The sequence below is a fragment of the Synchiropus splendidus genome, chromosome 12, assembly GCF_027744825.2.
Source record: "Synchiropus splendidus isolate RoL2022-P1 chromosome 12, RoL_Sspl_1.0, whole genome shotgun sequence".
In the NCBI taxonomy this organism is placed as follows: Eukaryota; Metazoa; Chordata; class Actinopteri; order Syngnathiformes; family Callionymidae; genus Synchiropus; species Synchiropus splendidus.
The window spans coordinates 13,519,212-13,547,031 of record NC_071345.1 but is presented as its reverse complement, the minus strand read 5'-3'; the positions used below and the strand labels follow the sequence as shown (position 1 = coordinate 13,547,031).

Genomic DNA, 27,820 nt, shown 5'->3' with positions numbered 1-27,820 from the left:
TCGTTTACAAGACTAACTCATAGCATTTTAATCGTATTATCGAGTATTTTGGCTTATTGTTTGGCACGAAGCCCGCTCCCCAGTGGACACACAGAGCTCGCCGAATGCGAGCAAAATGCCTAGACAAATTCACGTGGTTTTATTTATTTAATAAAGAGGCACGCCTTCATATATAGTTTTTTGAATGAATGAATAAATGTGTATAAAAAAAAAGTTTAAAAAACAGAAGCACAGCTGATACAACTATACACTTATCTTGCATAATTATATAAAAGAAGATGAACAAAACTGTAGACATTTAGCGTGTAGTAAGGGAAAGAATCATTATAGAAATATTTACAGCTGCCCAGGAGACTCCTGCATCTGAAAGTGCTATTGTGGCAACAGCTACTGAGTTCATCGCTGTTGGCGATTATTTGACTCAGATGTTTGTTTTTATAAAAAGCTATTTTTTTTACAAAGCAAGTTGGTATAGTCAGTCGTTGGCACGGTGTGTTGGGACGTGAATGGGCTGAGGGCGAGTCTTTGGACGCCCTGTTTCAAAAGCCTTCTTCATGGGTCATGACGGAACTTGCTCAATGTGTCGGGAAATGGTAGCAGCCGAGGGCAGTGTGCGACAGCAGCAAGGAGTGGAGTGCAACACCTGCACATTTCAACTTTTTGAACCGGTGATAGTCTGTGTGTGTAGCCACCAATCCACCGCGAGGGACATGTGGACAAGAGTTCACACACATACTAAATATAACAAGATAAGCTGGATTCAAACCTTCTTGCTGTGAGCCATGTGTCAAACTCCCCCGAAATGATTTCACTTCCACGTTTTAATGTACCGCTTTGCTATGTTGTGTATCTCAATACGCTCAGAAGACAGCGCTGAACTAAAGAAACGCTGTAACCGCTTATGACTGACAGTTCAGTTCAGCATCTATTTATTAAAGTTGATATTTCACCGACAACGTTATCGTTGCACCCGTACACCGCAGCTGCTCCGGATCCCAACAAAGACGATCAAACAGTGCTGACATTGTGCGATTGTGTGTGTCCCTCAGGCCTGCCCGTCAGACACGCTGTGAAGTCCTGCTGCCTTTCTTCTTCCTCTCCTCCTCCCTCCATCGCTTTCTCTATTTCTCTCCCCTTCTTTTTGTTCCTCAGTCCACAAAGGGAAGTCTTGTCGTCTTTTAAGTGCTCTCTCGATCTCCGCGTGTCTACTCATCAGTTCATCTACCCCGTGAATCCAGCCATCCTTTATTTACAGACTTTTTAAGGAGACGCTAAAAATAAAGAGGCGCCCAGCTCAAACCAAATGACCCCCTGCTCCAACAGCGCTTCACCAAGTCTGTAAAAAAAGTTTCAGAGCCACTTCAGAAGTTGGACAGGATCATTTGTTTTGAAAGGTTTTCTGCCACAACTTTTTGAGCATTTATTTTGTCGTGAAAAAACAGTTAAGCAGCCCTGTTTCTATGTAAATGCCGGTCCAATTTTTGCGCCTACTTCTTGAGGTTGACAGAAAATAAGTGTGAAAAAACAGTATGACAGTAAAGCATCGCTTCAGTTCTGACAATCTTATCCCTTGTCATGTTACATTGCAATCCAGGTTTTCCTGACATTCATGCGGAGTGAGAAATATGCCTTGAAACAAGTTTATTTTACTTTGTGTACTTTATTTTTTTTGTAGCAAGTGAACTGTTCAAATGCGCTATTAGCTGAGCTGCACTAATTATCTTGTAATTGCAACGCAGAGACTGAGCTCCTCTCATATTCGCAGCATAGTGGCAAAGAAAATATGACAAACTTGAAAATGAGCAACTCAGTTTGGTACGTCTGCTGCTGCTTTGAATATGGACATAAAGTACAAATGACAGTGAGGGGGAGCTGTGCTGCAGCGTCTGTCAAAACCTCATGGGTTTGTCAGGAGCGGGGTCAACTCAGGGTCGGGGGGCAAACCAGGATTGTATTTATGAGGAGTTTGTATTCTATTTTTGGCTTTTCTACCAGGAACCTGCAAGTCAGGAGAGGTTTGTATGTACCCTAGCCTCCATTGCCCTGTGTAGCTGGGACAGCTGGGACCCCTCTGGGGTTGACTGCTCACCCTGATACGTCGTCCAGTCCATTTTATTCTGCTAGAGGTCAAAGGTTGATGCAGTAAAAAAGCACGACCCGATCCATATATAGAGAAGGTAGAAAGCAGTAAGCTTGTGATGTTGCTGTACTAAAAACCATCAATACGCTCAGCACATGCAACATATTCGGCATCACTGCCTTCTCTCCCTCGCGCCTTCCTCCATCCACCTCCGTCCCCCCACCCTGTGTCTCTCCAGGCCCCTGTCAGTGCTTAGATTAATGACAGTGATCAGTGAGCAGCCCCCAGCAGCGGTTGCCTGCAGCTCAGGCAAAACCCGGCACAGTAAGCGGCAACGCACACGCGCCCGGCACATACAACGGACTGGGAGCATTTACATGCGACACACTCGGCAGAAACACACACGTCACCTTTACACTATTCAGCAGTTACACTGACACACAGAAGCCAGCGTGGTCGTGCATATAAAGCACTGCTGTTGGGGGCAGGCACCACAAACACACTAGAGGGAGAAATCAATACACAACCCACGGTGAGGTTGTGTCAGAAGGGAATGGAGCAGTGTGGCGCTTCCCTCAGCTGGAGCACAGCATGGGGGTTACAATGGCGATGCTTGACCTGACACTTAACTCACCCAGCACCCGAGGACGACATAAATGAAGCAGAAGGAGAGGAATCATGCTTTGGTGCTTGACAGTGGGAATCGCTCCGCTAAATATTCATGTTCGGCGCTCCATGCAAATTGCTTTTAAAGCTAAAACATGACAGCACAAGATTTTCTCATTACGGAAATAGATTTCACTTCAGAAAAACGTGGTCGAGTCGGAGAGTCGGACGGCCCGGCAAGGTTGGTTATTAACCTCATCTTGTGCGACGTCAACGGAACAAACAAAGTTCTGGGCTGCTTTTAAAAGAGTGCTGAGTTTCTGAGTTTAAACCGCCTCCGATGATAAAAGGACAGGTTCACTCTGGCCGAGGAACTTCTCCGTCTCTTCGAGGCAAAAGGAGCCTCAAAACCTTGAGCTGAATCTCAAGGATTGACATTCCAGGAAGCTGGTTACAGACATAAAAGGAGTCTAAATGAAACCAAACTAAAGAATCATATGCATTCAACACGAGGCCCGGGGGCCAAATCCAGCCAGCTAGTTAATTCTATGCGGCCCGCTAGAGTTACTTCAAATTAAACTCCAACTACAATGCATGAGATTGTTTTTGAGAAAGCAATGATTATAAAAGACAAGTCATCTGGAAGCTAAACTAGTTGCTGCTTCAATGGGAGAAAACATGATTTAAACTCTCATTATTTTGACAACTTTTGAATATGAGTATAAGATCGATTGATGGATGGATAGATGGATGGATGGACGGACGGACGATGGATGGATGGATGATGGATGGATGGATGGATGATAGACAGACAGACAGACAGACAGACAGACAGACAGACAGACAGACAGACAGATAGATAGATAGATAGATAGATAGATAGATAGACAGACAGACAGACAGACAGACAGACAGACAGACACAGACAGACAGACAGATAGATAGATAGATAGATAGACAGATAGATAGATAGATAGATAGATAGATAGATAGATAGATAGATAGATAGACAGATAGATAGATAGATAGACCAACAAAACCAGAGCAAGTACACCATTTCAAAGTCGTTCTCCTCCATTAAAGGGGCAAGAAACTTTCCCCCATGTCTAATATAACAGAAATCTAAATTTGCATGAGTAAGATCTGATCATACTTTTTAGCCATTGACGCTGACAGTGACGCACAGGGCTCAGGAACTATGCTTCAGCTGGTGAAAAGGGATTGTGATGCGAGTGAGTTTGACTGTATTGTGACTTGTGAACTGCGCGGACAATGCAGAGACACCCCTGGCTGAGATGACAAAGGAAGAAGCAGCATCTGCAGGAGGCTTTATAACGGACTGCTGGCTGTTATTGCATCTGATAAGGTCAGGTCCCGCCGGTGCCGCGGCCAGAATACAAAGGTGAGTCCGGTGCCTTCTCACTGCGGGCTCGCACCATTCACCCACTAACACAGCAGCATCAGAGCGGTCTGGACGAGCGCACGCGACAGTGACACTTTTCACTTTTGCTGTCATTCAGCACCACATGAACAGAGGAACTGCTGGAATATCCGCGCGTAAAGACGCGCGTCACCGTCCTCTGTTGTGGCCGGGCACCGGCCGGTGAAGCCCGGTCCAGGGTCCCGCCAGGACTTGAGCAAACTTGAGGAGGAAAATGTTGAGCTCAGCACTCCGGCTGTCAGTGACACTCACCGGTGTTGAGCAGGCAGGCGGCCGTCATGAGGACGAGCGGGACGCGGTAGTTCCACACGGCGCAGAGAGCCATCGCGGATATTCCCCGTCTTCTCTTCTGTAATATTCCGGTTGCTGCTTCCGCGGGGGGAATCACGGTGACATGAACCCGCAGGTTCACTCTCGCGACTGTGATGCTGGAGCGCGCGCGCGCGGACTCGTGTGCGGGTGTGTTTGCGGCCACTCTTTTCTCTCACATAACAACACGAGTCTCTCCCACTTTCCCCTCAGCGTGACGGCTCGACCGGTTTTTCTAGGCGACTTTACATAGTGAATGTGTTTTAAACGCCTGTCAGGCGGGCGGGTCGGTGCGCGCCTTCGCGACCAATCGCAGCCGGAGCAGGTGGAGGGCCGCCCACGTGACGGGCAGGGGGCGGGGCTTCAGCATCGTAACAATAAAGAGGAGAAGCTGTGCATCTTCCCATTAATTGAAATCAATTTGCTCTAAATATGATTGATGGCCGGCGTGTAGTTCTCCGAGCTGATAAGCAATTTATTTCCAATTCACTTTCAGAGAACATTGTGTGCAGTGCTGATGAAGATGGGAAGGCAGGTGTTTCTGTTCGGAGACAAGAAGCAGGTTTGGAAATGATGCGTCCTGAGTTGAGTTATTGAGACTTTTCACCTGTTAAACTCGCACAAATATGATTTATTCTCTCATCTTTTGAACCTCAGTGGTATACATTTAAGATCAACGCATCAATACCAACCTGTGTTCAATAACCTTGTTTAATTTAATGTGCCATAATGTGTGTTTCTACACATAGATCACATGAGAGCATCTGCTTAACACGAGAAGAAGAGTCACTGCATCCATTGGTGACTAAAGTCTACAACATTCATTTTGTTATTGCTCCACTCCGACCAATTGCAACAAAACAAGTGCGGTCAGGGGAATAGAGATCAAGGCACAAGGACAACTATCTGTGAAAAGTACATCACTTTTAATGGAGTATTTAATTTAAGGAAACAGACTAATAACTATGGTTATATAGCACGGGTCTTTAAAATGACTGGACTCTGGATCTGTTGTTGACCATCTTATCATAGGGGTTTTGTCTGAATCCAAGCAGATGATAGCTACAACTTATTCAATGTGAAAATGAGTCCTGCAGCTACTGAATCTGGGTAACTGTTTGCAGAAGCCCAGGATTGTACAGCAGACCACAGCAGCTGCCACCTGGTTGAACCGTGACAATAAATATATCGAATTTATAATTCAACTACCTGTGCTAAAATAACCGGGGGAAATTTGTTCATTCAAATCTGTATTTGTTTTATATGATTTTAAACCAGTCAATTCTGTGGTTTTATTTACATACCTTTCATACATACCTCCATTTACTTGCACCGCTTTATGAAATAAAATATGAATATGGAAAAAACATGTTTTATTCAGCAACACGTTATAAAAATATGTTTGAAATGATCTGGTTTTAGCTCATTTATAATTTGGAGACTCAAAGTGCAATTCATTTGTAACTATCTTTTATTCACATGTGTAGCGGGTGGTCAACTTTATTTTGGCAACACAATGGGCGGTCATCAGCAAACTGGTGTGTAGTTCGGTTCATTGTGCCACATCTAAAATGCGAGCAGACAATTTTGTCAGACAATATTTTTACTTTTTTTTTTACTTAAACAGATTCAAAGGAAAACCCAAACACTTAATGGTGTCAGGCACATATATCCCTTCATCCCTGACAGTAAACAACCGCTTTCAATTCACATAAAGCTGTTGAAAACAGTACACAATTCTCCTGTTCACAGTAGCAAACAAGTGCATCAAGGTCGCATATTCATATCTCCTCTTTTTGCTTGACGCCATACTTGTTTGGAAGACGTGTTCGCGTCTGAAACTGGACTTTAGTGTGTCGTAAAGTTTAAAAAATGTATTTGATAAGTTAAGTACAGCAATTAAAAAGTATAGTGTAAGTGTTGGGAGAGCAGATGTAGCGGTCACAGCGCACATAAAAGACAGTGTAGACCAGAGATTTTTTTTTTTCCTTCTTAATTCTTAATGGTCTGGAACACAAACCTGAGCTCCGGACGGTCCAGTGTTGCCGCTCATCTGCAGTCAGGCCTTATTGGGTCCTGCTGCTGAAGGGTCTCTTTAACGTAACCCTCATGCTGTGACCACAGTTTGCCCATAATTGTGTTTTGCAGTCAGAGAGTGTTGCTCCATTATGGAAATTGCTTCTCTTCCCATATCTCTTTCCCCACTGATCTGCTTTTACGCCGTGGCCTCATGTTCCCCAGCTCGGCCAGGAGAGACTGTGTCTATTGCGCCCCCCTCAGGTACTTTTAAGAATTGCATCTCGTGAGAATTCTTTTATCTCAGCCGAGGAGCCCTGGTCAGACTCATTCACACTGACAACTATGCATCAAAGCAGTCGAAGGAGATTTATCTAAAATGTTCTCTCTGTGATTCTCTAGTTCCATTTGCTTTTAACTTCTCTCCCCTATCAGACCTCTCTTTTGTCTCTGTGGAACCTTCTGGTCTTTGCTTCAGGCTTCTTCTGCCGTCATCTCTCTCTCTCTTATAACATCGCACCCCTCTTTTAAACGAAATATTTCCCCCTGTCAGCGTCTGTGCGAGCGCTTGTTCATTGCTTGGGAGGGAGCGGATGGCAGCAGTTTGCCTGCACCAGATGGAGCATTGTGGAGAAGTAATGAGGGGAAAGCACCTGCTACTCCAGTTAACTCCGCTCCATCTTCAGCCGCTGACAGAACATATGCAGGAAGCACATACAAAGCAAAGTGGCCGTAAAAACAGCTTGTGTCGGAGAGGAGAGGAAAAGCAGCACTCCAATGTATTCCTATGGATATTTGTTTGTAAACATCTTAGAGCTTGGGTTTAGGTTGAAAATGGTTTTATCATAACAGTCGGTACTGTGAAATGGTCGTAATGTACATGAGAAATAACAAAGCGTCCTCTCTAGTTTTTGGGAGGATGAATCTGAGGGCCTCCTTGGGCCACCAGCTTCAGTTCCCACATGAGACTGTGACCTCCACAGTATCTTGCAGTCACCCTCTCGGGCCATGAAAGGCCAAGGCAGCTTCTCAAGGAAGTGGCTGAGGCAACATCCCTGTTGATGCCCAACCAAAAGGAGGGCCAAGGAGCATTTGCAGAACGGATCGAAGTCGAGCTGCCATCGTAGAATGGCTGGATGGCTAGAATATTTGAAGTGACTCCAGCCGGGCTGGTAAGAAGAAAGATGAGCGAGAAGGGGAGCGCTCCAAGAGTCAGCTCGACAAGACACTTGGCTCCACTCCAAGCAACCTCAGAAGCTTGTTTTGCATTTTTCAGGAGGAGAGACTACACAAGGAATGTCATTAGCTCCATGCCAGTCTTCCTGCCATCACCTGGATCTCCTGATCGTGAGTGAACGCCGGAGCAAGCCTGGTCCTGTTTAATCGAAATCCTCCCTTTTCACCAGGAAAGACTGATACAGAGCCCTCATTAGTGAGGATCCTGTACCAGTCTGACTATTGACCACGAGCCTTATCTTTCACTTGAACCCTCAGACGTCCCTCGAGGCCGGCGCTCATTACCAACCTCAAGTGAGCTTTCAGCCTCCTCACTCAGAGGTGAGAGCTCAGTCTATGACTGAGACAGAACCCGTGCTCAGTACTCCACACACCAAAGTCACTTCTTCGTCGAGTTTCTTCCTCTTAAAAAAAAACTATGTCCCCCATACCGCTCCATCACAAGCTGGCCATCCTCTTTCTGACACCATTTATCACGGAGAGTATTACCTGTGAATTTTACTCCACTTCCAAATTAGAGTACAGCCCCAGCATTGGCTTCCCAGGACCGTGTCCTCGTGATGGGTATCACAGCATTGAAGGGTGATGAGGTTTCATGAAACACTGGCGTGATTTTCGGAGGCCACCAGATGGCACTGTCTGCTCTATAATGTTTGGACTTGAGCAGCTAATTCAGTAAACCTGATGTCATTCTTAAAGCAAGAGCACCATCTACTGCCCTCTTTGCCTTTCATCAACCCTGTAATACTGTTTCACGACACCTGATCGACCCATCACTACTCGGCCAGGAGATTGGTGGACACCTGCCCAACCTCCAGGGACCTTTGCACCCATGCTTGGTATGTCAGGCAGTTCACATAACCAGCCTTCTGATGCTGCCACCTCAACTATTTTCAACTGGACATTTGGCGACATTGACGCGGAAGTCTTCTCTTGTTGTGTGTTGATGCGTAGGTGCTTCAACGGAGTCAGATGTTCCCCTCTGGTGAGACTTTCCAAAAGAAGAGGTTGGGATCTGGACATGCAGGAGCATGAAAAATATGAGAAAAGATCCTCACCCACCACCTCACGGTCGCTCACTTCTGTGTCACTCATGGATGCTAAAGTCCACTTGGAAGAAGTTCCATTCGATCCATTAGGAGTGACGCTGGCGACACTTCCCACTGCACAACCCCACTTCTGACCCCATCAGGCTGGGAGAGTCGCCGAACTTGACACGAACTTGAACTTGACAGGTGAGTTTATTAGCCAATGATGAGACTTGCCACATGATAGACGTGGTACAACACCCATCGAGGAAAACAAAGCAGATCGCCGATCCTTAACAAAGCAACTTAGCTCTGCTGAGAGCAGCAGTAGCCATGCTCTCTGTGAGTCTGTCTTTTATGTAAGTAACAGACCACCGAGCGGGTTGCTTCTGTCTCCTTCTGGATCCTCGTTGTCATGGCCCTGAAATCCAACATCATTAAAATGAACGCAATAAAAGACAGCAGTACAACATCACAACTTTAATTGTCAGTGCTGACTCAGGCTTTTTACTTATCACTTTGCCAATTCCAACTTTGACTGTATTGGCTGCTCTGTATTCGATGCACGGCTTCCGCTCGCCGCAGCTTGTTTATCCAAGAGAGACTATCGGGGTCAAAATGTGACAGTAAACTATGCTTTTTTTATTTATTTATTTATTTTTTTTAACTCCAAATCACAGCCTGGTTCCTTGGGGAGAGATATGCCGTGAGAAATTCCTGATCCATAATCTTGTCTTTCTTCGGCCAACTGGGTTGAAAGCCCCTGGAGCACGGCCCACTAGGAAGCATACGGCTCTTCACTCATGACTGACTCCAGACAGAAAACAAAAATGTGGCATTTCAAATGCAGCAGGGCACTTGAGCATTTTCCATTTCGCCCCCTACAAAGCGTGACAGGACCTTATCTTTTCGGCTTTACGTATCTGATGTCTCCACTTCGGAAGCCTTGACACCTTTTGTGGAGTTGCAGAAAGAGAAGCGGAAAGTCTGTAAAAGCGCCGGTGGATGGATGGCTGCGGCAGAACCGCATGAATAATCAGTTTAATAACATTATCCTGGCCGCGCTCTGCGGCACATGCGCCCGTTAATGGAGTGTCATTGTTAAACTGCAGCGTGGCCCGTTATTAACGATGGCCCACGGTCAACCACACACCGAAAATAAAACCACATGAAAAAAAGAAACCTGAGCGGACAAGTGTAATGAAATCCTCAGCGTTAACGGCATGCTTATGGTAATAACCGCCGGAGCGCTGGTGCAGCGTTCGGGGTGTCAAGGCAACAGAGGGGAAAATTAAATAGATGAAGTTATAGCCTGTGATGGCAATTTTATGGTGAAGAATTGGAAAAGGTTGAGTCGAATCCTGCTTGTATTGAAGCGGCTAACTGCTGAATGGAAAATTCCATCGCCCATTTTAGAGGAGCCTTTGTGGCGATGTGGCGGTGAAGCTCGAGGGCGGGAAGTTGATTCACTTCTTTTATCTCACGCTGACATCATTTCACACCTTTCCACGACTTCATCTGGATTATTCATGAACCTATCTGCAGCTGACGTGACTCAAAACAAAGAGCATAATGCGGCTCGGGAACCCTTTGTTTCGTTATGTTAGTGGTACACCTGCCATCGCAAGGCTTGGCAGCCTTTCCAGGGTGTCCTTTGCCTCTACTCCCTATGATTCCCTCCATAGTTTGAATGACTGTGAAGGATGTCAAAAAGTTGGTTTCACTTTAGGGAAATAAACTACTTTTTCATGCGTATGAGCAGTATATAAGTCAGTACTTCATCATAATAAAGTACATATTAGTATCTGGTTATGCGTGACGATATTTAACACAGGAAAAGTCATGGAAAACTCACTCTAAAAAACACCATAATTACTGATTATTACCAGAAAATAAGACAGTAGTTACCTCACTAATTACTAAAATGTGGGGTGTCGCCAAAAAGCCAACTACCTAGTGGTCACCTTATGAAGACTTCATTCTTCTGGTTAGCTATAACTCAAATCCAGATCAAAGGACTTCATTTGTACTTTGAAACGAATGGACCATAAACACTGCTTCAAATCAGTGCCTGAGTATTTTTAAATGTTCTGTACGGTGACAACAGGTAACCGAAAACACTCATGGTTGTTTGCTTTTACTGAGCCTCAACTCTTTCTTTGTGTTTCATACCATTATGACCACCTGCCTTAGTGTTCTCCTGTTCCCTGATTTCAAGTGAACGCTCGACACAGAACAACTTGTGAGCAATTTCGTTTTCTATTATCACCGAAGGAGCAGACAAACTCAAACATTTGCAACTTAAAAATTGGTTGTCGAGTCATGGATTGCATTTGGGACTAAGAGACTGAAATACAATTGGTATCCAGATATTGTTTTCTAAAATGACGATGATTATTTAAAATCACTTTTCACTGCCTTCTTGCTTTGGGTTGTCAGATAGAAATGTTTGCTCTCTGTCTGTGTGAGTAATAATTGGGAAAAATTGGCGGGGATACATTTGGAACCCAGCCAAAGTTATGAGATGTTTTGGTGTTGTCATCCATCGTCCAGGTGCGATATATGTAACGCTGCCAACGTTTTCCTCTTTTGTGCAAGAGGTACATTATCAATATTTCTTCCACAGTCGCCATGTTGAAATGCTGAAATCTGTCACTGCTCACCTCCTGGACTCATTGCAGTTTGTCTACAGAGCCAACAGATCTGTGGACGATGCAGTGAACCAGGCCCTTCATTTCGTTCTGGAGCATCTGGACTGCCCAGGAACCTATGCCAGGATCCTGTTTGTAGACTTCAGCTCTGCTTGAAGACAAGCTTCGCCAGCTCAACGTGCCTGACTCTGGGGCTCAACGCGCTGGGGACGACTGTCTCCGACACTCGGACCCTCAACATCAGGTCTCCTCAGGGCAGTGTTCTCTCACCATGGCTCTTCTCCCTGTACACTAACTGCTGCACCTCCAGCCACGAGTCCGTGAAGCTGACCAAGTTTGCGGATGACACCACCATCATCGGGCTCATCTCAGATGGAGATGAGTCGGCTTACAGGAGGGAGGTGGAGCGGCTGGTGTCCTGGTGCAGCCACAACAGTGGAGATGGCCATGGACTTTGTTGTTTGTGGGTTATTTTATTTTATTGGCAGCACCTTAATCCAAAGCACTTTCCTAGTTGGTGGGATCCCCACTGACCATGGCATTAAAGTTGATTATTTTTCTGATTTGTTTTGGAGTTTGTTATTGTCATAAACTACTGACTCTGGGCTGCGCCCCCTGGTGTACATATTGGGGAACAGCAATATCAACGTAAACAACATGTGGAAGCATGTGATCAGTGACGGTAAAATATTAATACGGCACAATTTTGTCCGTATAGGGAACATCAATTGGCCTTTATATGTTTTTTTTTTAGGTTCAATGCAACGGATCAGTGAAAGACAATCGGCATGCCACGTCCTATAGCTTTAAGGCAGGAGTCTAAACACCAAAGTCTTCATCTAAAACTCCTCTGGTGTATGGCCACATCAGTTCTGTTGAGGTGGGCTCTTCTCGTGCCTCACAGCATCATGTGTTTACCGGTCCCCCTGTTCAGAACAAGTGTTTAATTGAATCAGGCCGTTCTGCCTGAACCCCTAGTGGTTGATCAACAGCTTGTGGCATAATGAAATCAGCACGTCTCCCACCACATTCCAAGTCACCTGAATTCTTTTCCATTCCAGAACCCACCAGACCTTCAGCTGCAACTGTTGTGGTGTGTGTCAGTGTGAGTTTGTGTGAGACAAAAAACAGACAATTTTGCCCATCACCCCTTTATTAAAATCCCTGATACACAAGGAACAGAATAAATTATAAGGTGCCAATGCTCTACAATCTTAAAAGCTCTCGAAAGACACAATGCTTTTATCAATCACCATTTTTTTTCCTCAACTAACAAAATTACCTTTAAGAAAAAAAAATAAAGCGTGCTGACACTGAATATGCAAAACTCATTGCCTAAACATTAATCGGAAAACATCTCATGCTTTGTGCTATTGCACAGCAATTTGGACAACTAGCAATAACCAGCGCTTGTAGCAATAAAGCAATCCCCATATGTTTTTATTATATTCTGCAATTGCAACTGTCATAATTGCCCCCCTCTCTGAGCGGCCATCTTACAGAAGCACTCCCACTACAAAGCAAACCCCTCTTTCCCAGACTGGCTTCCCTCCTCCTTCACCTTCACACCAGAGGTTCTTTGTCGCCACAGGTGGAGGGGATGGACGTCAAACTGTTTTTGTAGATTGGTTTCTTCAGAGACCCATCATCGCTGGAGAGACGGAGAAAGCAACATGATTATCCAAATACTGACCTCTCACAGGCCATAAACCACCATGTGGTCAATAAAAATCTCACGTCTGTCCTTACACATTTAACACAGCCACTATTTCACTGCAAAATGATGGAATGGAAAAATGAGTTCAGTTTCAGTTCAAATGAATCTCAGCTCACGAATCGCAGATCCCTTTCTTGCTGAGATCCACTGCATATGGTGAAACAATGAGGAGGTTCTTACTTGGGTACTAAGGTACAACGCAGTCAACAAAGTGCAAGATGATGACATTAACGTGTAAGAACGCCTCAGGTGTGACACCACTTCAGGGAAGGTGAAAAACAATGTGCTCCAGGCGCCTGAAGAAGAGATGATCCTTGCTTTCAAGTATTTTGGCTATGGTAATGACAAACACTGAGCTCGGTCGCATCTACCATATAGATATTATGTCTATCTGTATTGATGAGACTTCATGAAACAGCGTTCTATTTTCAATGGCCACTAGATGGCACTGTCTGCTGTGTAATCTTTGGCTTTGAGCAAGCATTTCAGAGACATCATTTGCAAACCATGAGCACCACCTACTGTGCTCTGTAAACTACTGTAGGATACTGGTTCATAGAATGACATCAACCCATCACTAGCTATTGGTGTCCTGCTTCTACACCCCGAGACATGTCTGGGGCTGCAATGAGTCGTCGACATAGTTCACTATAAACAACACATTTTAAGTTAGTTGAAGACAACTTATTGTGTCGACATATTCTGTGATGCGCGACTTAGCACCGTCTGCAGTGAGAGAAAGTGACAGAAACGCAGAGGCTTTTAGCTAGGGGTGTGTGAACAGCAAAACATGAAAACATGTCCGATCATCAGTGCCTGTATGATGCCGTACTCGCAGTGTTTATCACACTGGTTTCCATGAAAAGTGTGTTTCTGCCCAGTCATGTCAATGTATTATTTTATTTAAAACAAGTGGCCTGGAGACTCTGCATCTGAAACTCTTATTGTGGCAACAGTTACGGTGTCCATCTCTGTTAGCGTTTGTTATTTGACTCAGATGTTGTTGTTGATGCCCTGTTGTTGAACACATCAATGACTGTAGTGAGAAGCAATCGACATGTTTGTCTCATAGCTAAGGCAGTCGCTGACCTGTCAACTATCAAAATAGCAGATATTGCTAACAGTATGAGAAGCTACAAGGACGAATCGAGTCATTGGTACAAAACTGAAGTCAAGTCCTTGTTTGATTCCAGTTTCACAATAAAAGTTTGCTCTTTACTATTCACTTTTTTCTGTCCATTGTGTTTCTCAGGTTGCTGCGCATTGTACTGAAATGAGTCAAGTCCGTGGGGTAGCCAAGGTGGAGGAGGTGGATTTTGTTGTCAAGGCAGCAGCATTGACTATGAAGCTCAGCAGGAAGCCTGGCTTGTATACACCAGCTAACAATTAGACAACAAGCTGCAGCCAACAAATCACAAATCGAATTACAGTAATCACTCTCGGTTGCACAACTACCTACTCAGTAGGTTGCAAAATTTCCTCTGTAGTATACGTGGAATTATACTGCTGTTACATGGTGGGAGTCCGCAGTGTTTTAATCTACATGGCGCTGGGGATGGGGGATGATCCAATATGGCCGCTCTGTTCAGTGTGCCGAGCAGGTCAGTGACGTGTCATCAATCTTATCTGGCTCTGCACTGTTTTACAGGAAGACGCTTTCTTTCTCAGAGGCAGGGAAAGTCAACAACTTAACAGACGGTAAAGTGTGAAGAAGCATGTGGAGGGTTTTTGACGGCTTCAAATATTTAAAAGAGTAAACACATATGTGGTTCCTACGCCACAATATCCACCGAACACTAGCCCAGAGAAGTATCCTCACTTAGGATTCTATTCTTCCAATGAGTCAAAAATGGAGCAGTGAAAACTACAAACAAGAAAGCAGACAAAACACAACAGCAGTGAGCTACTTACATGGGCCCCTTGCTGGTTTTGGCTTTCTTGACCCTGCGGCACACAACCACGCTGATGACAGACAGAATCACCAGAAGAAGCACGGCGCCACCCGAGGTCACCAGCACGAGGCGGCCATCGCTGGACTGATACCATGGGGCGTCCTCTGCGGGTGGAGATCAGACAGACATAAAGGAAAACATGCATCATAGAGAATGTGAAATCAGGGTAACTATGAGCTTCCTGCCTGCGGGCAGAGCTTCTTAGAGCAGGGTTGAAGAAAGTCAGTCTGGAGTTCAGAGGCTCACAGCAGCACGCACCATCTGATCTTTCTGCATCCTGCTGTTTAGAATTTCTCTAAAAGTGAACCGTAATCTTCCTTATACAAATAAATGTTCACAAGAGAAAAGCAGCAAACACTCGGAGCAATATTCAGATACATAAATAACTAATCGACTCAGAACATGCACGATGGAGCGCTCCAATATTAGCAGAAATATTCTGAACATAATTATAAACACAACAATTCCCAAAGTTTTTTTTTCTAAATTCTCATTCTGGCACAGAAATGTAAACTTACAGCAACAAAAAGAGATTGAATTCTGACTTACAACAAAGAAAAAATGCAAAGAATACTCATGTTGACCTTCAGATTGACCCCAAATCACAGAGAACAAAAGAATAACAAAACTTTCCAAAACTGTGTTTTGTATATAATAAACTTATTGCGCAAAATTTTAAAGAGTAACAGAGAAATATGTGTAGAGTATATCATTTTGTTATATATATATATATATATATATATATATATATATATATATATATATATATATATATATACAATGTTTGACCTTCAAACACTGTTACAATAATAACAAAAAAGAAGTCGCATTCAGACCAATATGAGTGTGAATTTGTAGAAAGGGCCAGAACAGGCCATGAACAGTCTGACAGGTAGATTTGGGGTGGAAATGTCTGTCCAAGTCTTCCAACGTTTTATTTTAGCGTGGACTTTCATTTGTGGGCCACTCGGAAATACCCAGGTGGGGGCCAGATTTGGCCCCGGAGCCTGCGTTTACATTCCATTTCCACATCTAACTCAGCCAATACATGTCGGCTCTGTGTTTGTGGTGACGTTACAGACGCTCACAATCCGTTTTGTGTTGCCACGCGCAGCAATTTTGGAGCAGAAGCAGTGACATGGAGAAATCTCTTCCTCACACCTTCAAGGATGAGAACGCTGCAGCCACATTTCGAAATGATTGCCTTTTTAATTAGAACATGTTCGTTGGAGAATATAGCCGAGACAATGTGGAGCGCAGTGACCGATGAGTCAATTGCAGCACTAATAAGATCTCAACCATCATAAATAACACGCTGAGGCTTAATTGCACTTTTAGAAGGAACATCATTTCGGGCCAGTGATATCAAAAGGCTGGTGAATGCGGAGTGGGTGAGAGGACGGCATTTCAAAACAGCGCTGCATTCACGCAGTGCTCTCGTCTCACAGGTCAATGATAAAGATGATGAAGACAGATGAAGTAGCTTCATTATATTAGCGATCATAGCATGAAGTCAACTCCACACTTCACAACTATTGCCACGCTCAACATGAAGTAAGACATCAGACAGGCATATCACTCCATAACAGAAGCCATTGTACTGTGGTCTTATGAGAGCGCAGACCTCCACCTAGCGGCTCATTCCCACCTACAGAGTGATTGTTTACCCAATATTTTTGCCCATTTTACATTTTACCCATTAGCATTTAAAATATCATTGATAGCACTGAACTCAATTGATCAGCATGAGGCAGTAGTGCTACAGGACTTCTTTATTTTTGTTTATGTATTAGCTTTTTCGTAGCAATATACAAAACACATACGTTTCTAGCTTTTTAAATATTTGATAACCCATGCCATGCCTATTTAGTGATGGGGCGATGAGGTATCGTGACACATTATCAAAGGGTTGATGAGGTTTCATGAAACAGTGTCCTGATTTTCAGAGGCCACCAGATGGCACTGTCTGCTCTATATTGTTTGGTTTTGAACAAGTAATTCAATGAAACCTCACATCATTTCTAAACCAAGAGTGCCATCTAGTGGCCTCTGAAAATATGGACAGTGTTTCATCAACCCTGTAATAGTGTTTCATGATACCTCATCGACCCATGTATACTAAAGTCTAATAAGACCCATTCTTTTTTTAGTTATTTTTAAATTCTTTTGGGCTCTACTTTTGTTTTACTGTTCAGTGTTTCTTCAGTGTACTTTTTTCAGAGGTACTGGACTCCATTGTGCAGGACTGGGTACAGTCCGAGTGTGTCCCAGATGTAGATATTTTTGTAACAAACGCTCACGGACTCAAACACATTTCATGGACCACAACTCTGTCAATCAAACGCTGCAATCTTGAACACAATGTTCTGTGTTGGTCTCTGGGGATTCTGACAGCTGCGTTCAGTTTCATACGCAGCAAAGCAAGAAAAATTATAATCATCCACACAGTCTCTTAAGTGATCGGTGCCCGTGGGTGGCGTTCGCTTACCGGGCAGCACAACCAGGACGAAGCTGCTTTTCTTGCTCAGTTTGTCGACAGTGGGATGAATGGCCTGACACGTGTACTCTCCTGCGTCCGACTCATCCACCTTCTTGAGCAGGAGCTGAGAGGATGGAAGAATCCAGTCACTGTCCTGAAAATGTGACGAGAAAAAGATGTTAGCTCACACATGGTACAACATCCAAGGTCTTTGACCCAAAACAGAAGAAAAAAGAAACCATCACAAAGAATATTATTAAGCACTGAAACATGTTCTTTTATGGACACACATCTAAACTTCAGGTCAACACCTGGTTGTCGTATTTGAAGAATTTAATTGTGTTTTAAGCAAATAAATTCATGGTGAACCTCATTAATTTTAATGGAAAATCTGGACAGGAGAACGACAGAGAAATGAAATGTGACTCTTCAGGTTTCTTGCTAATCGGCTGCATTCAGTGCCAAATTCACAAACAATGGAGTGACAACCAAACAATAGAGTTTGTTCAGCTGAAGCACGTTGTGGTGAGATAAGCGTCGTCTTAATTTTGTCGACGTGGAACAACCTGCAAGTGCTGCAGCTTTGGCGACAAGAAGTGAAGCGACACAATAGCGCTTCATCATATGAGAGAATCGACATCTACCTCCACCTTAACTTATCTCGAATGTCATCACTAGTCAACTCGGTGTCCTTGTTACCAGATACATGAAGTAAAAAGCTTGTCTTCCTCACGGACAATACACTAAATGAGTGAAATGAGTCAATTGCCATTACATTTCCACTAAGATTTGCATTGGCAACACAAGCAGAAATAAGTTAAACGTCCTTGTGCACCTCTAACACCTCGCCTAGAATATATCTGAGGATTGCAGAATCCAAAAATCCCCCAAAAATATATTTTACATCCTTGAAATGAATGAATGGATTTAAAAAAAATTAATCTCTGGCTTTATTCTGTGCTGTCTCCTTTACATGATTCTGAAAAAGGTGTCCAAAACACACAACAAACATTTTCTAAAATAAATGCAAATCTAAAATAGTTATTGTGAACAAATACTGTTTAAATACTGACCAAAACTTATATTAAACACAAATTTCAAAAGTAACTGAACAAAGAGTCCAATAGGTTGTTTATAAAAATCTGAAGTTGGCACCTCATTTCATGCGCACCTCAATTAAAATCCATTCCCAATGTATATCTATCAAAAAAACAAAAACAGAAAATCCTCAAACTCAAAATAGTTCCTCAACTCATAAATTACCTGCAAAGTAATCCCAAAATATGACCACACATCACCTCAGTTTTAATACCTCAGGGAGCCAAACCGCCGCCCGGAATAACAACACACACTATTAAGACAAACATAATGACATGGCAGGAGAACAAGACGACTTGTCGGCGAAAAAATAGGAGCTGGATTATGAGACAGAGAGCAACACAGGAGGAAACAAATGATTGACCAAACACATGGATTGGGCGACAAATGAATGTATAGAGGAGGGGAGGGCTGAGGGGAAGAAAAAAAAAAGACATTACACCATGCAAATGATTTGGCTCCTGGGAGTGTCAGCTCCTGCCAACAAACTCTATTTCAATTTGAATGAATGTGAATTAAGAGGATTTCCCATAAAGGCCAGGTTTGGCCAAAGCAGCATTTTGTATGCAAATCCACAGACTCCCGGAGCTCTGGCCCATTTCTGCCGCGGTCCTGCTGTCATTACCCGCCGCCACCGTGGCTGTCCATCAAAGTGGAAAAATCCTGACGCCACTTTCTGCCCCGCGAACCGTCCCTGTCACACGTACAGTGAACACTCTGTGATAGAGAGCAAACACTCCGGCTCCCTCGTGTCACTCATGTTCTCCGGGGGTTGTACGGCGAATGCAAATGGCACAGCAAGGTGAATAATAAGTGTAATTACGCTTCTAAACAGTGTGCACACCTGTCATTCCACCTGACACTAAGGTTCCCTTCAAACTGGCATTTACACAGGATCCAGAACAAACAACAACAAGTGGAGGAGCAAGAAGAGAGCGGCAGGATGAAAGGCGCCGCTAGACGTTTGATGATCAAGTATGCCTCAGCAACAAATGCATGTTTTAGATTCACTTTTCATGTGGAATTTAAAGTCCTTTTAAACAATAAATGACAACTCAAAGCAACCATACGTCGATACACTGCCGGACAACCACACCCAGCCAGGACGCCATGAGGCCGAGACCATTCAGCAGGTGGAGCCGGACCGTGAACCAGGTAGGCAAACACAGAGGAAGACGGAAGGAGTTAACCGGAAACGGAAAAAAAGATTCTGGAAAGGGAATAAACTAATAGTGAAAGGGGCCACAACGATTTTCAAAGTCTTATGTGATTACGTGTATTACAATATTCATCTTCAACATGTACGTGTAAAAGAGGCCATGCAATACTCGATACACACCGACAGGGTACAGTGTTTCCTTCACCGGCCCACTTTATTCTCCAGTTATCACGCTACTTTTCCTAATTTCCCCAGTGTGTGGCGTTCGCAACTTGGTGATGAGCCTTGGTGAATAATTCATTGTTGGTCAACACTGAAAATAAACTCATTAGGAATCACTCGGTGTAATTGTTTCAGGGTTGACTGGTGTTCGTCTAGACCTCATTAAATTATTAACCCCGTATAAGTGGCTGAGCATCAGGCCTTAGCTCATCAGTTATGTAAAGCACCGATGAAAACACAGAGGAGACGAACCAAAGTATTAAAAATGATCATGAGAGTAGTTCTTAATGAGGGTGGAAGACTTTGCCTGGGATTTAATAAACGTCACCACCACCACACAGTACCTCTTTTTGCCAGCTGTACTCTGGCTCGTCCGATGAGTAGGAAGAGCAGTTGATCTTCACATCGTCTCCTTTCCGCACTATCAGCTCTCTCGGGAATCCACGGAACCTTCGGAAGCTCTCTTTGGCCAACCACGGCTTGTCCATGTCTGCAGAACATCAGGAGGTTAGGAGTCTTCAGAGACACTCACGCAGTCTCTTTCACGACACAATGAAACACTGCAGTACAATACGATCATCAACGTTTGGCTGTGGCAGCAGTGTTTGTTCAACCAAAATGGTGTTGAGTAAATCCAGAAGCTTTGCTGCACATTAAGGAAAGTGAGGTGGTGTCAAAGTTGAGGCAGGTCACAGATGTGGACTGAGAGGTTTCATAAAAGAGCGACCGAACTAAGAAGGGAGGGTGAAGGATCACCCACGGAGGCGACAGACAGAGAGGCTGCTGTCTCAGGGATATTACTTCTCCCCAAATGTTTTCAACATCAAGAGTGACTCAGCAATATTTCCTTCTCTGATTTCTTCCTGCAATACAAGCAGGAGGAAATCATTTCTTTTTGTCTCTCTCGATTGCACACCAGGATAATGGCTGTCACAGTGTTTCGACTGACACTTGACTTGAGGCTGTGTATTGTCAGGAATCTGGCAATACAATACATATCACGATGTAAGGTTGCCGATACGATACAATCACAATACTCTAAGTTGTCAAGAACAGCCATTATTTGGAGGGAAAAAAACTACTATCAACATTTGTTCCAAAGCAAAGACGGATGTTTGAGCTTCCAAGTATTCATTGATTAAATATCAATATAGTGTAATGAAAATGTCGATTCAGTAAGGCAACGTCAAATATCGCAGTATTAGACTGAATCAATACTTTCTTACACAGCTAACTTGGCTACAAATCCAGAAAAACTTAGCATTGGGGTCCAAAAGCAACGTAGGGGATCAAAATCTTAGTGAAATCCTTTGGCTGCTCTCACGGGGGCGTGGACCCTGAGCCCATCAAGGATATTTTTAAATCCAAGGGTACTTAACCACTGAATCACAAGTTCTACATCTGTTGAGTTTGTAACGTTATACAGAGTTATATCAGTATTTTTTCGTGTAGGGGGTTTACTTTACGGCTGTGTGAGACTGAGTAAGAGCAAGAGATACGTTCGTATCTAAAAGAATGTCAACACTCCCAATAAGATCAACATCTTCTGCCATTGCTGAGAAGCGACGGGTTTATGCGGTAGAACATTGTCAAGGTGGGGAGCAGTTCTTGTCGGGCAATGCAGACCTGGTACTTCACATCCACTACTTCAGACAAAAAGCACAACTTGACAAGAAGGTTAAGTAGTTACTCATGCTATTCAGGATTTTTGTGTACTCCAACTTCACTCATGATTTCATGGGTATAAGAGTGGCAGCAGGAACTCCTAACAGACACTTCTTTACTGCAGAAACGTACAAGGCCGAGTGCTACGAAGATATAGCGTACACCTGACCTCCAGCACTGACCTACACCATTCAACATACATTCCAAGCCCTCAGTGCTGCTCAAATAACCCAGCTGAGTACAATTAAGTGTATTTGCCGAGTATGAATGCCGCATAGAGGCGCAGACCATAGCAAGCAATCAATAATAATGACAAGAGACTCCATCCTATGAGGTCTTTAGAGAGGCAGCGCTGTGAATAATGGCTCATTTTCTCCTCCATCTCAAAAGATGGCCCACGTCCGTCCAACTCCCAGCTCCTCACCGCCTTCCTCCTATTCAGCCTCTATAATCTTTGCTTCATATTGATTCCTCCCATGAGGCCGAGGGGCCTATCAAGCAGCGGTACGGTCGATTTGATGGCCACTGAGAAGATAGAGGACACAGATAATCCCACTTGCTACGCTATGGATGCTGTTTAACGCCAGTGAGTTTCCGACTGATAATCTTAAACTCTGTCGGGGGAATGCGTCGCTGTTTGCGCAGAGCGATACAAACAGTCGGGAAAAAAGCTGCAGTAGATCAATCTGAGGCAGGTTTTCGTGGAAGCTCACATGGGCAACGAATTAACTTTAAACATGTTTTCGATCCCTGACTGTGAAGAAAGACACATCCATAGTCCGTTTTTAAAACCTGTCTTCACCACCTGCTGCACTACTTTTGATCTACACTGTTTACTAATGAATCTTCAGAACCTTTTCTGATGCTTCTTCGGCCTTTTCTTCAGGGAAATGTATCAAAATTTATTGGGAGAATCACCATCAGGGTCTTCGTGCGCAGCTATGGATGATGTGTCACCATTAGCAAACCGAATGAATTCAATCAGCGGTGCACATTTGCCGACTGGCGTTGATGCCAAAAGGTAGTTTTGTTCAGTGTTTCATCAACAGAGCTCAAGTGCAGTCCACACTCTAACCCTTCTACGAAATCAACAGCTGTTCCATTTAAAAGGCACATAACTGTCCTGTTTATCGAGTCCAGCTTTCTTCTTAGCTTTCATCACAATGTGTGAATAATCCTTTGACATGTGTTTCAATCTCAATATGAGCTGCTGCTATCATTATCAGAGCAATATAAATTCCATATTTACAGATTACATGCAAAAAACATGCAGTACGGTAACATAATAGTTTTTCTGGTAACTCTTTCTTGAAGGAGAGAAAAGAAAGTCTTCTAAATAAGTAGGAGGCGAAAATAATGGTTGCAATTTGAGTGGAAGTGCGGGTTTACTTTTGTTGCTTTCATTTTGAACCTGAGCCGTTGAACTTACAATGAACTTTGAAGGCCAGTGGCGGGGAAGAGAGGTCGGCGGATGACACGTTTTGGTTGGATGACACGCAGTGGTAAGGTCCGCCCATGAACCTCACAACGTCAGGCAGCCTCAGGACCAGTTTGTCGCCCACCTGTTCAATGTGTCTGCAGTAGCAGCACCAAGAGAGTCCCCAAATGTGGCGCCAGTCCCTGAGGCCCTGGTGAAACAGAGGAAGGAAATGATCAGAAAAAATGGCTGTATTTATAAGCCTCATGGTTAATTAAACCCCAAAAAATATTTTAAAATAGGGATGAAAAAAATGCGTAACTTGATGCCAAGACAACAAAAACAAACATCATGAATGTGTAAAATTTGCAAGCCAACATGGCGAAGCAGGCATATTACCACCAACATATTAAGTACTTTACTTGAGTCAAATGTAAAAAAAAATAGAAACCAAAACCAACATAATTTACTGTGAAAGAAAAAAAGAGGAAATGATAAAATCGTACTTCACACTAAACTGACAGCAGGAAGCTGCCACCAACCTTTTTTATGCGGCCATTTCCGTCTCCTGGACAGCAGGTGGTGCTATTAAGCGCCGATTCATCCAACCACAACGAACGGTCACGACGGTAAGTGACAACATTTAGAATATAATAGGTAAAAATACGTAACCAGTTAATTGATAACGCATTACAAATTTAAAAAGCACAGGACAATTATACAGTAGGAATAAAATAAATGTGTGATTTCTTGTTTTCTGAATAACAATATGGAACTATTTTAAAAATGCAGGATAATTCCCAAAATAGAAATATATTATTTTTCATCACAGGAGTCCTTTGAATATTGGGCATAAAAGTTTTTCTAATTAATCCACCTTCTTTCTGAGAATGAAGACAAATTATAGCTCGTATGAGGAAACGGTTTCGGCTGCCTCAGACCACACGGCGGGCCATATGGTGTGATATTTAGATTCTGAATCTCACGTCCCGTTGAGGGCCAAGGATTGCAAATGTGCCTGAACATCATTACTCATAAAATATGATTAATGACTTGCTGTGATACATTTAGTATTTACAACGCCATAAACAAATGGTGAACGAAATGACACCTAACATTACTTGTCTTTGTTTTTAGAATCCAAGGTATCAAAGTACAATTAGCTGCGCAGGGATCAGCGAGTCAAGTACGTCCGTTTTTCCACGATACTTTCACTGTCGAAAGCAGCTTCCTTTTTGTTTACTCAGTCCAGTCACAAAGAGAGCTGTTTGGCTGTTGACTGAACAATTTGGGATATTTGCAAACACAGTACGGGGACTCCTAAAATTGTACTTTTTTCCAAGCAAACCTATTTTACTTTCAGTTGGACCAACCACTGCACACGTGTTTCACACACTATTATTCATGAGGCGCTCCGGGTCATACCTTGTAGTAGCTCTCGAAATGAACGTCACTGATGTTCAGGTCGGAGTCGACGTACTGACACTCGATGGTGACGTTATCCCCCTCCAGCACCGGCCCAGTTGGCCCTTTAATCAGCAAAGTAGCTGCATGTGGACAAAGATTGCAGAGACTGGTCATTAATCACAACATAATACAGAGTCAGCAGTTAAGTCCACTTTGAGGTTTCACTTCAGTTCTGCCCTCCGTCTTTGCCTATTTATCCACTGCCACCACACTCAGGAAAAGGCTCCCGTGTAACCGAAAGTTGCCGACACTGAATGTTGAGTAACACGGCAAAACGTTGTTTCAGTCAGTTTGAGCAGTAAAGAAACAAACAAAAAAAGGTTCTAAAAAAACATTGATGGCAAACACTAGCTTACAGGAAGCTCCAGTAAAGTAACACTGAAGGTAACTGCGCCAGCAAAAATGCACTTTGTGTTCGGTAGAAAACAGGCTAAACTGGATATTGCAGAGTGACGCAACAAACTCAGATGTTTGGCAGATAGCCATATTTTTAGACAGTAAGAACTTCACAACAACTTACTCAGTGTACATTTTTAATCTTGATGTTCTTATCCAGTGACACAAAATAATAGCTATTTATGGTGGCTTTTGAAATCCACATGTTGTAGCACTACCACATGTTACCGCAGATAAACAGGATGCTCACAGCTGAGAGACACAGGAAGAGAAATAATGCTGCGCTCAAAGTGTTGCACAACCTATAAAGCAATTGCACCAGCTGAGAATTCTAAACTCAAGCAACCTTCGCATTTGTTGTTATTCCACCACCATATTCATATGAGTAATGACAAGTTTCACAAAGCAAAATGACCGAATACCAATTGTATCTTGAAGTTTTTTCAGAACATTATGCCTGTTACATGTGCTAAATATGTCAAGATGGGTACATAAAACAGCACCAGTGAAGTATTTTGAGACATGAATCCACTGATTCTCATGTGCCTGCGGTTGCATTGGTCTGATAAAAAAAATGTGTAATAATGAAAAACAACCTGTAGAAACTCTTGGAATTCATATGTTACACAACCTCCACTTTTCTCCATTTGTTACAGAGTTTCCCAAGTTACTGTGCTTGCGTCTCCTCTGGGGTTACTCAAAAGTCTGTGTTTACATTGTTATTTTGCAGAATATAAAAATTCACACAATCCACAGGTCAGGCTGATTTCTTCACTTGTTTACATGCATAAAATATTCTTCAGCTTCTCTCCCCTGATACTTTCGGTTTCAGTCTGATTCCGGGTGACATCTGGGGAAATAGCTGAGTGACAGAAGAAATAACGCCCACGCAATTTACTTTTTTCATAAGCCATAAGAGATGCAGACACACCTGTGTAAAACAACACAGGAACAAAGACGCCTGCGTAAAAAGTATGTGCAAAGAATGGAGGAAATAAAGTCAGACGGCTTTCAGGAACGCACTTAAATAAGGACGTAAACAAGTCAATATGGGGAACTTGGGGTGATTTTTTTGAGAGACATTATAGGGAAGTAAGAAAAAAAAATTGCATATATATATATATAAAAGACACAATGGAGGAAAGATTAAATTAAAAACATTCAAGATTATTTGTAGAAAATAAAAATAAAAAATAATGACAATTTTTAGGACATTTGAGAATTAGGATTGCAAGTATTAAAATTACATTACTTTTTTTTTTTTACATTACATGAACATAAAACGTAAAATAACAATAATAAAAATATTAGATTGTTTTTAAATCTACTCATGACTTTTGTTCATATTACTTAGGGAGACTATTTTAGGTCGTAAATACTAACTCTGGGCTCATAAAAAAAATCATATCAGGTTTTATATTCAACCTACGTCATTGTTCGCTCAACACCCTCCCACATTTATTAGGGCTGGGTTTATTTGAATAGAACAGAAAGGGACTTTACAGCGAACAAAAACAAAGAACGAACTCAAATGTATTTAGATGCAATTGCAATAAAGATGAACATGAATACAGTTAAAATTTAAGCAGATATCAAAACACTCGTCGGTTGATATCACTTTTGACATCAACACACGAGTGTTTTGAAAGTCGCTATTTACATACGTCACTCATTTTCAGGGTTAACTGGACTCAACTTTCCTGCTTTTACTCAATAAGATAGCATTTCTTAAACACTATTACCACTTGGTTCTCGATGAGACAAGTTTCGAGCGACATACCTGTCAAAACAAAAGTTTGTCAACATGAAACCTCACTCACCCCATGACACCTGGACCAGGGCGACGAAGGCGACGAGCAGGAGGCCTTTCATGACTCTCAAGAAGGTTTCAAACCTTAAATAACGACCCGCTTTCTGTGGTGCGTAGTTCTCTACAAAACCGAAAGTTGATGCGTCTTACATATATATGCGGAGGCCAAGCTCGAGGAGGAGCTTCTCAGGTGTTCAGGAAGTGGCGAAAATGAAAGTCCAAGTCAAACAACGCGACATTGTTAGCGACATATCTGTTACACGGATCACATTTTCAGGCCAGAAAATATGTCTCTCGATAGATGAAAGAGAATATCGGAAACAGACCGGCATACAACGGCTTAACGTAACATAACCGAGCAGAACTGATTTACTTATAATACTCGGTTATATCGCTCCTTCCTTAAATAACAAAACGATTAAAGCCAAAAAAAAAGCGGTGCGACGATCTTTTTCGAGCGATTTAGAAACGACTTTGTGACGTTCATCTTTTGAAGGAAGTCCCTTTCAACCAGAGACTTTCAAACTAAAAGTATATTTCGTTGACTAAAAGAATGCAACAAATAAACCCATCAAATTTGATGCATTTAAAAATTGTTCACCATTAGTGCTGTCAGTCGATTTAAAACAAAATAATCGAATTAACTACAGGATTTTGTAATTAATTAATCGAATTAATCACATTTTTATGTCATATCGGCAAAAGGTCTCCTGATAAAGAATTTGAGTTCTAGGATATTAAAAAAATGGTCTCATGTGAGGTGATTAGGTATTTGGAGATTGGTCGGCGAATTGCGGAAGCAGTGGCGGTATTGCAATCCCTTTGCCGCATTGTTGTCCATAAGAGAGAGCTGAGCCAGAAGGCAAAGCTCTCTATATACCGATCAATCTTCGTCCCGATCCTCACCGACGGTCATGAGCTTTGGGTCATGACCGAGAGAGCAAGGTCCCGGACACAAGCGGCTGAAATGGGTTTTCTCCGAAGGGTGGCAGGCGTCTCCCTTAGAGATAGGGTGAGAAGTTCTGTCACTCGGGAGAGGCTCGGAGTAGAGCCGCTGCTTCTCCACATTGA

At 43.1% G+C, this 27,820-nt stretch overlaps 2 protein-coding genes across 2 annotated transcripts in view; both read right to left on the bottom strand.

Annotated features, from left to right (window-relative positions):
- The window catches only part of cadm4 (cell adhesion molecule 4), a 242,450-nt gene extending 237,770 nt beyond the window's left edge, over nt 1-4,680 (bottom strand). The window contains exon 1 of the mRNA XM_053882125.1: nt 4,380-4,680. Within this exon, the coding sequence (XP_053738100.1) occupies nt 4,380-4,452 (73 nt within the window). The 5' untranslated portion in view covers nt 4,453-4,680. The remainder of the gene's footprint in view (nt 1-4,379) is intronic.
- Nucleotides 4,681-12,502: 7,822 nt separating this feature from the next.
- On the bottom strand, nt 12,503-27,165 carry si:ch211-79k12.1 (uncharacterized protein LOC568891 homolog). The gene is made up of 7 exons (XM_053881545.1): nt 26,760-27,165; nt 24,502-24,623; nt 23,089-23,287; nt 20,339-20,484; nt 17,525-17,669; nt 14,996-15,140; nt 12,503-13,018 (listed from the first exon to the last, which is right to left on the bottom strand). Exons 1-7 carry the CDS (start codon nt 26,809-26,811, stop codon nt 12,931-12,933), a joined length of 897 nt encoding a protein of 298 aa, XP_053737520.1. The 5' UTR covers nt 26,812-27,165; the 3' UTR covers nt 12,503-12,930.
- Between the last annotated feature and the right edge of the window lie 655 nt (nt 27,166-27,820).

What these genes read in the sequence shown, in the direction of transcription:
- si:ch211-79k12.1 (XM_053881545.1), bottom strand. Translation starts at nt 26,811, where the DNA reads ATGAAAGGCCTCCTGCTCGTCGCCTTCGTCGCCCTGGTCCAGGTGTCA. An exon ending in CCTGGTCCAGGTGTCATGGG is followed by an intron (nt 24,624 to 26,759) that starts GTGAGTGAGGTT and finishes GTCCACATGCAG; the next exon opens with CTACTTTGCTGATTAAAGGG. An exon ending in ACTGGCCTTCAAAGTTCATT is followed by an intron (nt 20,485 to 23,088) that starts GTAAGTTCAACG and finishes GATGTTCTGCAG; the next exon opens with ACATGGACAAGCCGTGGTTG.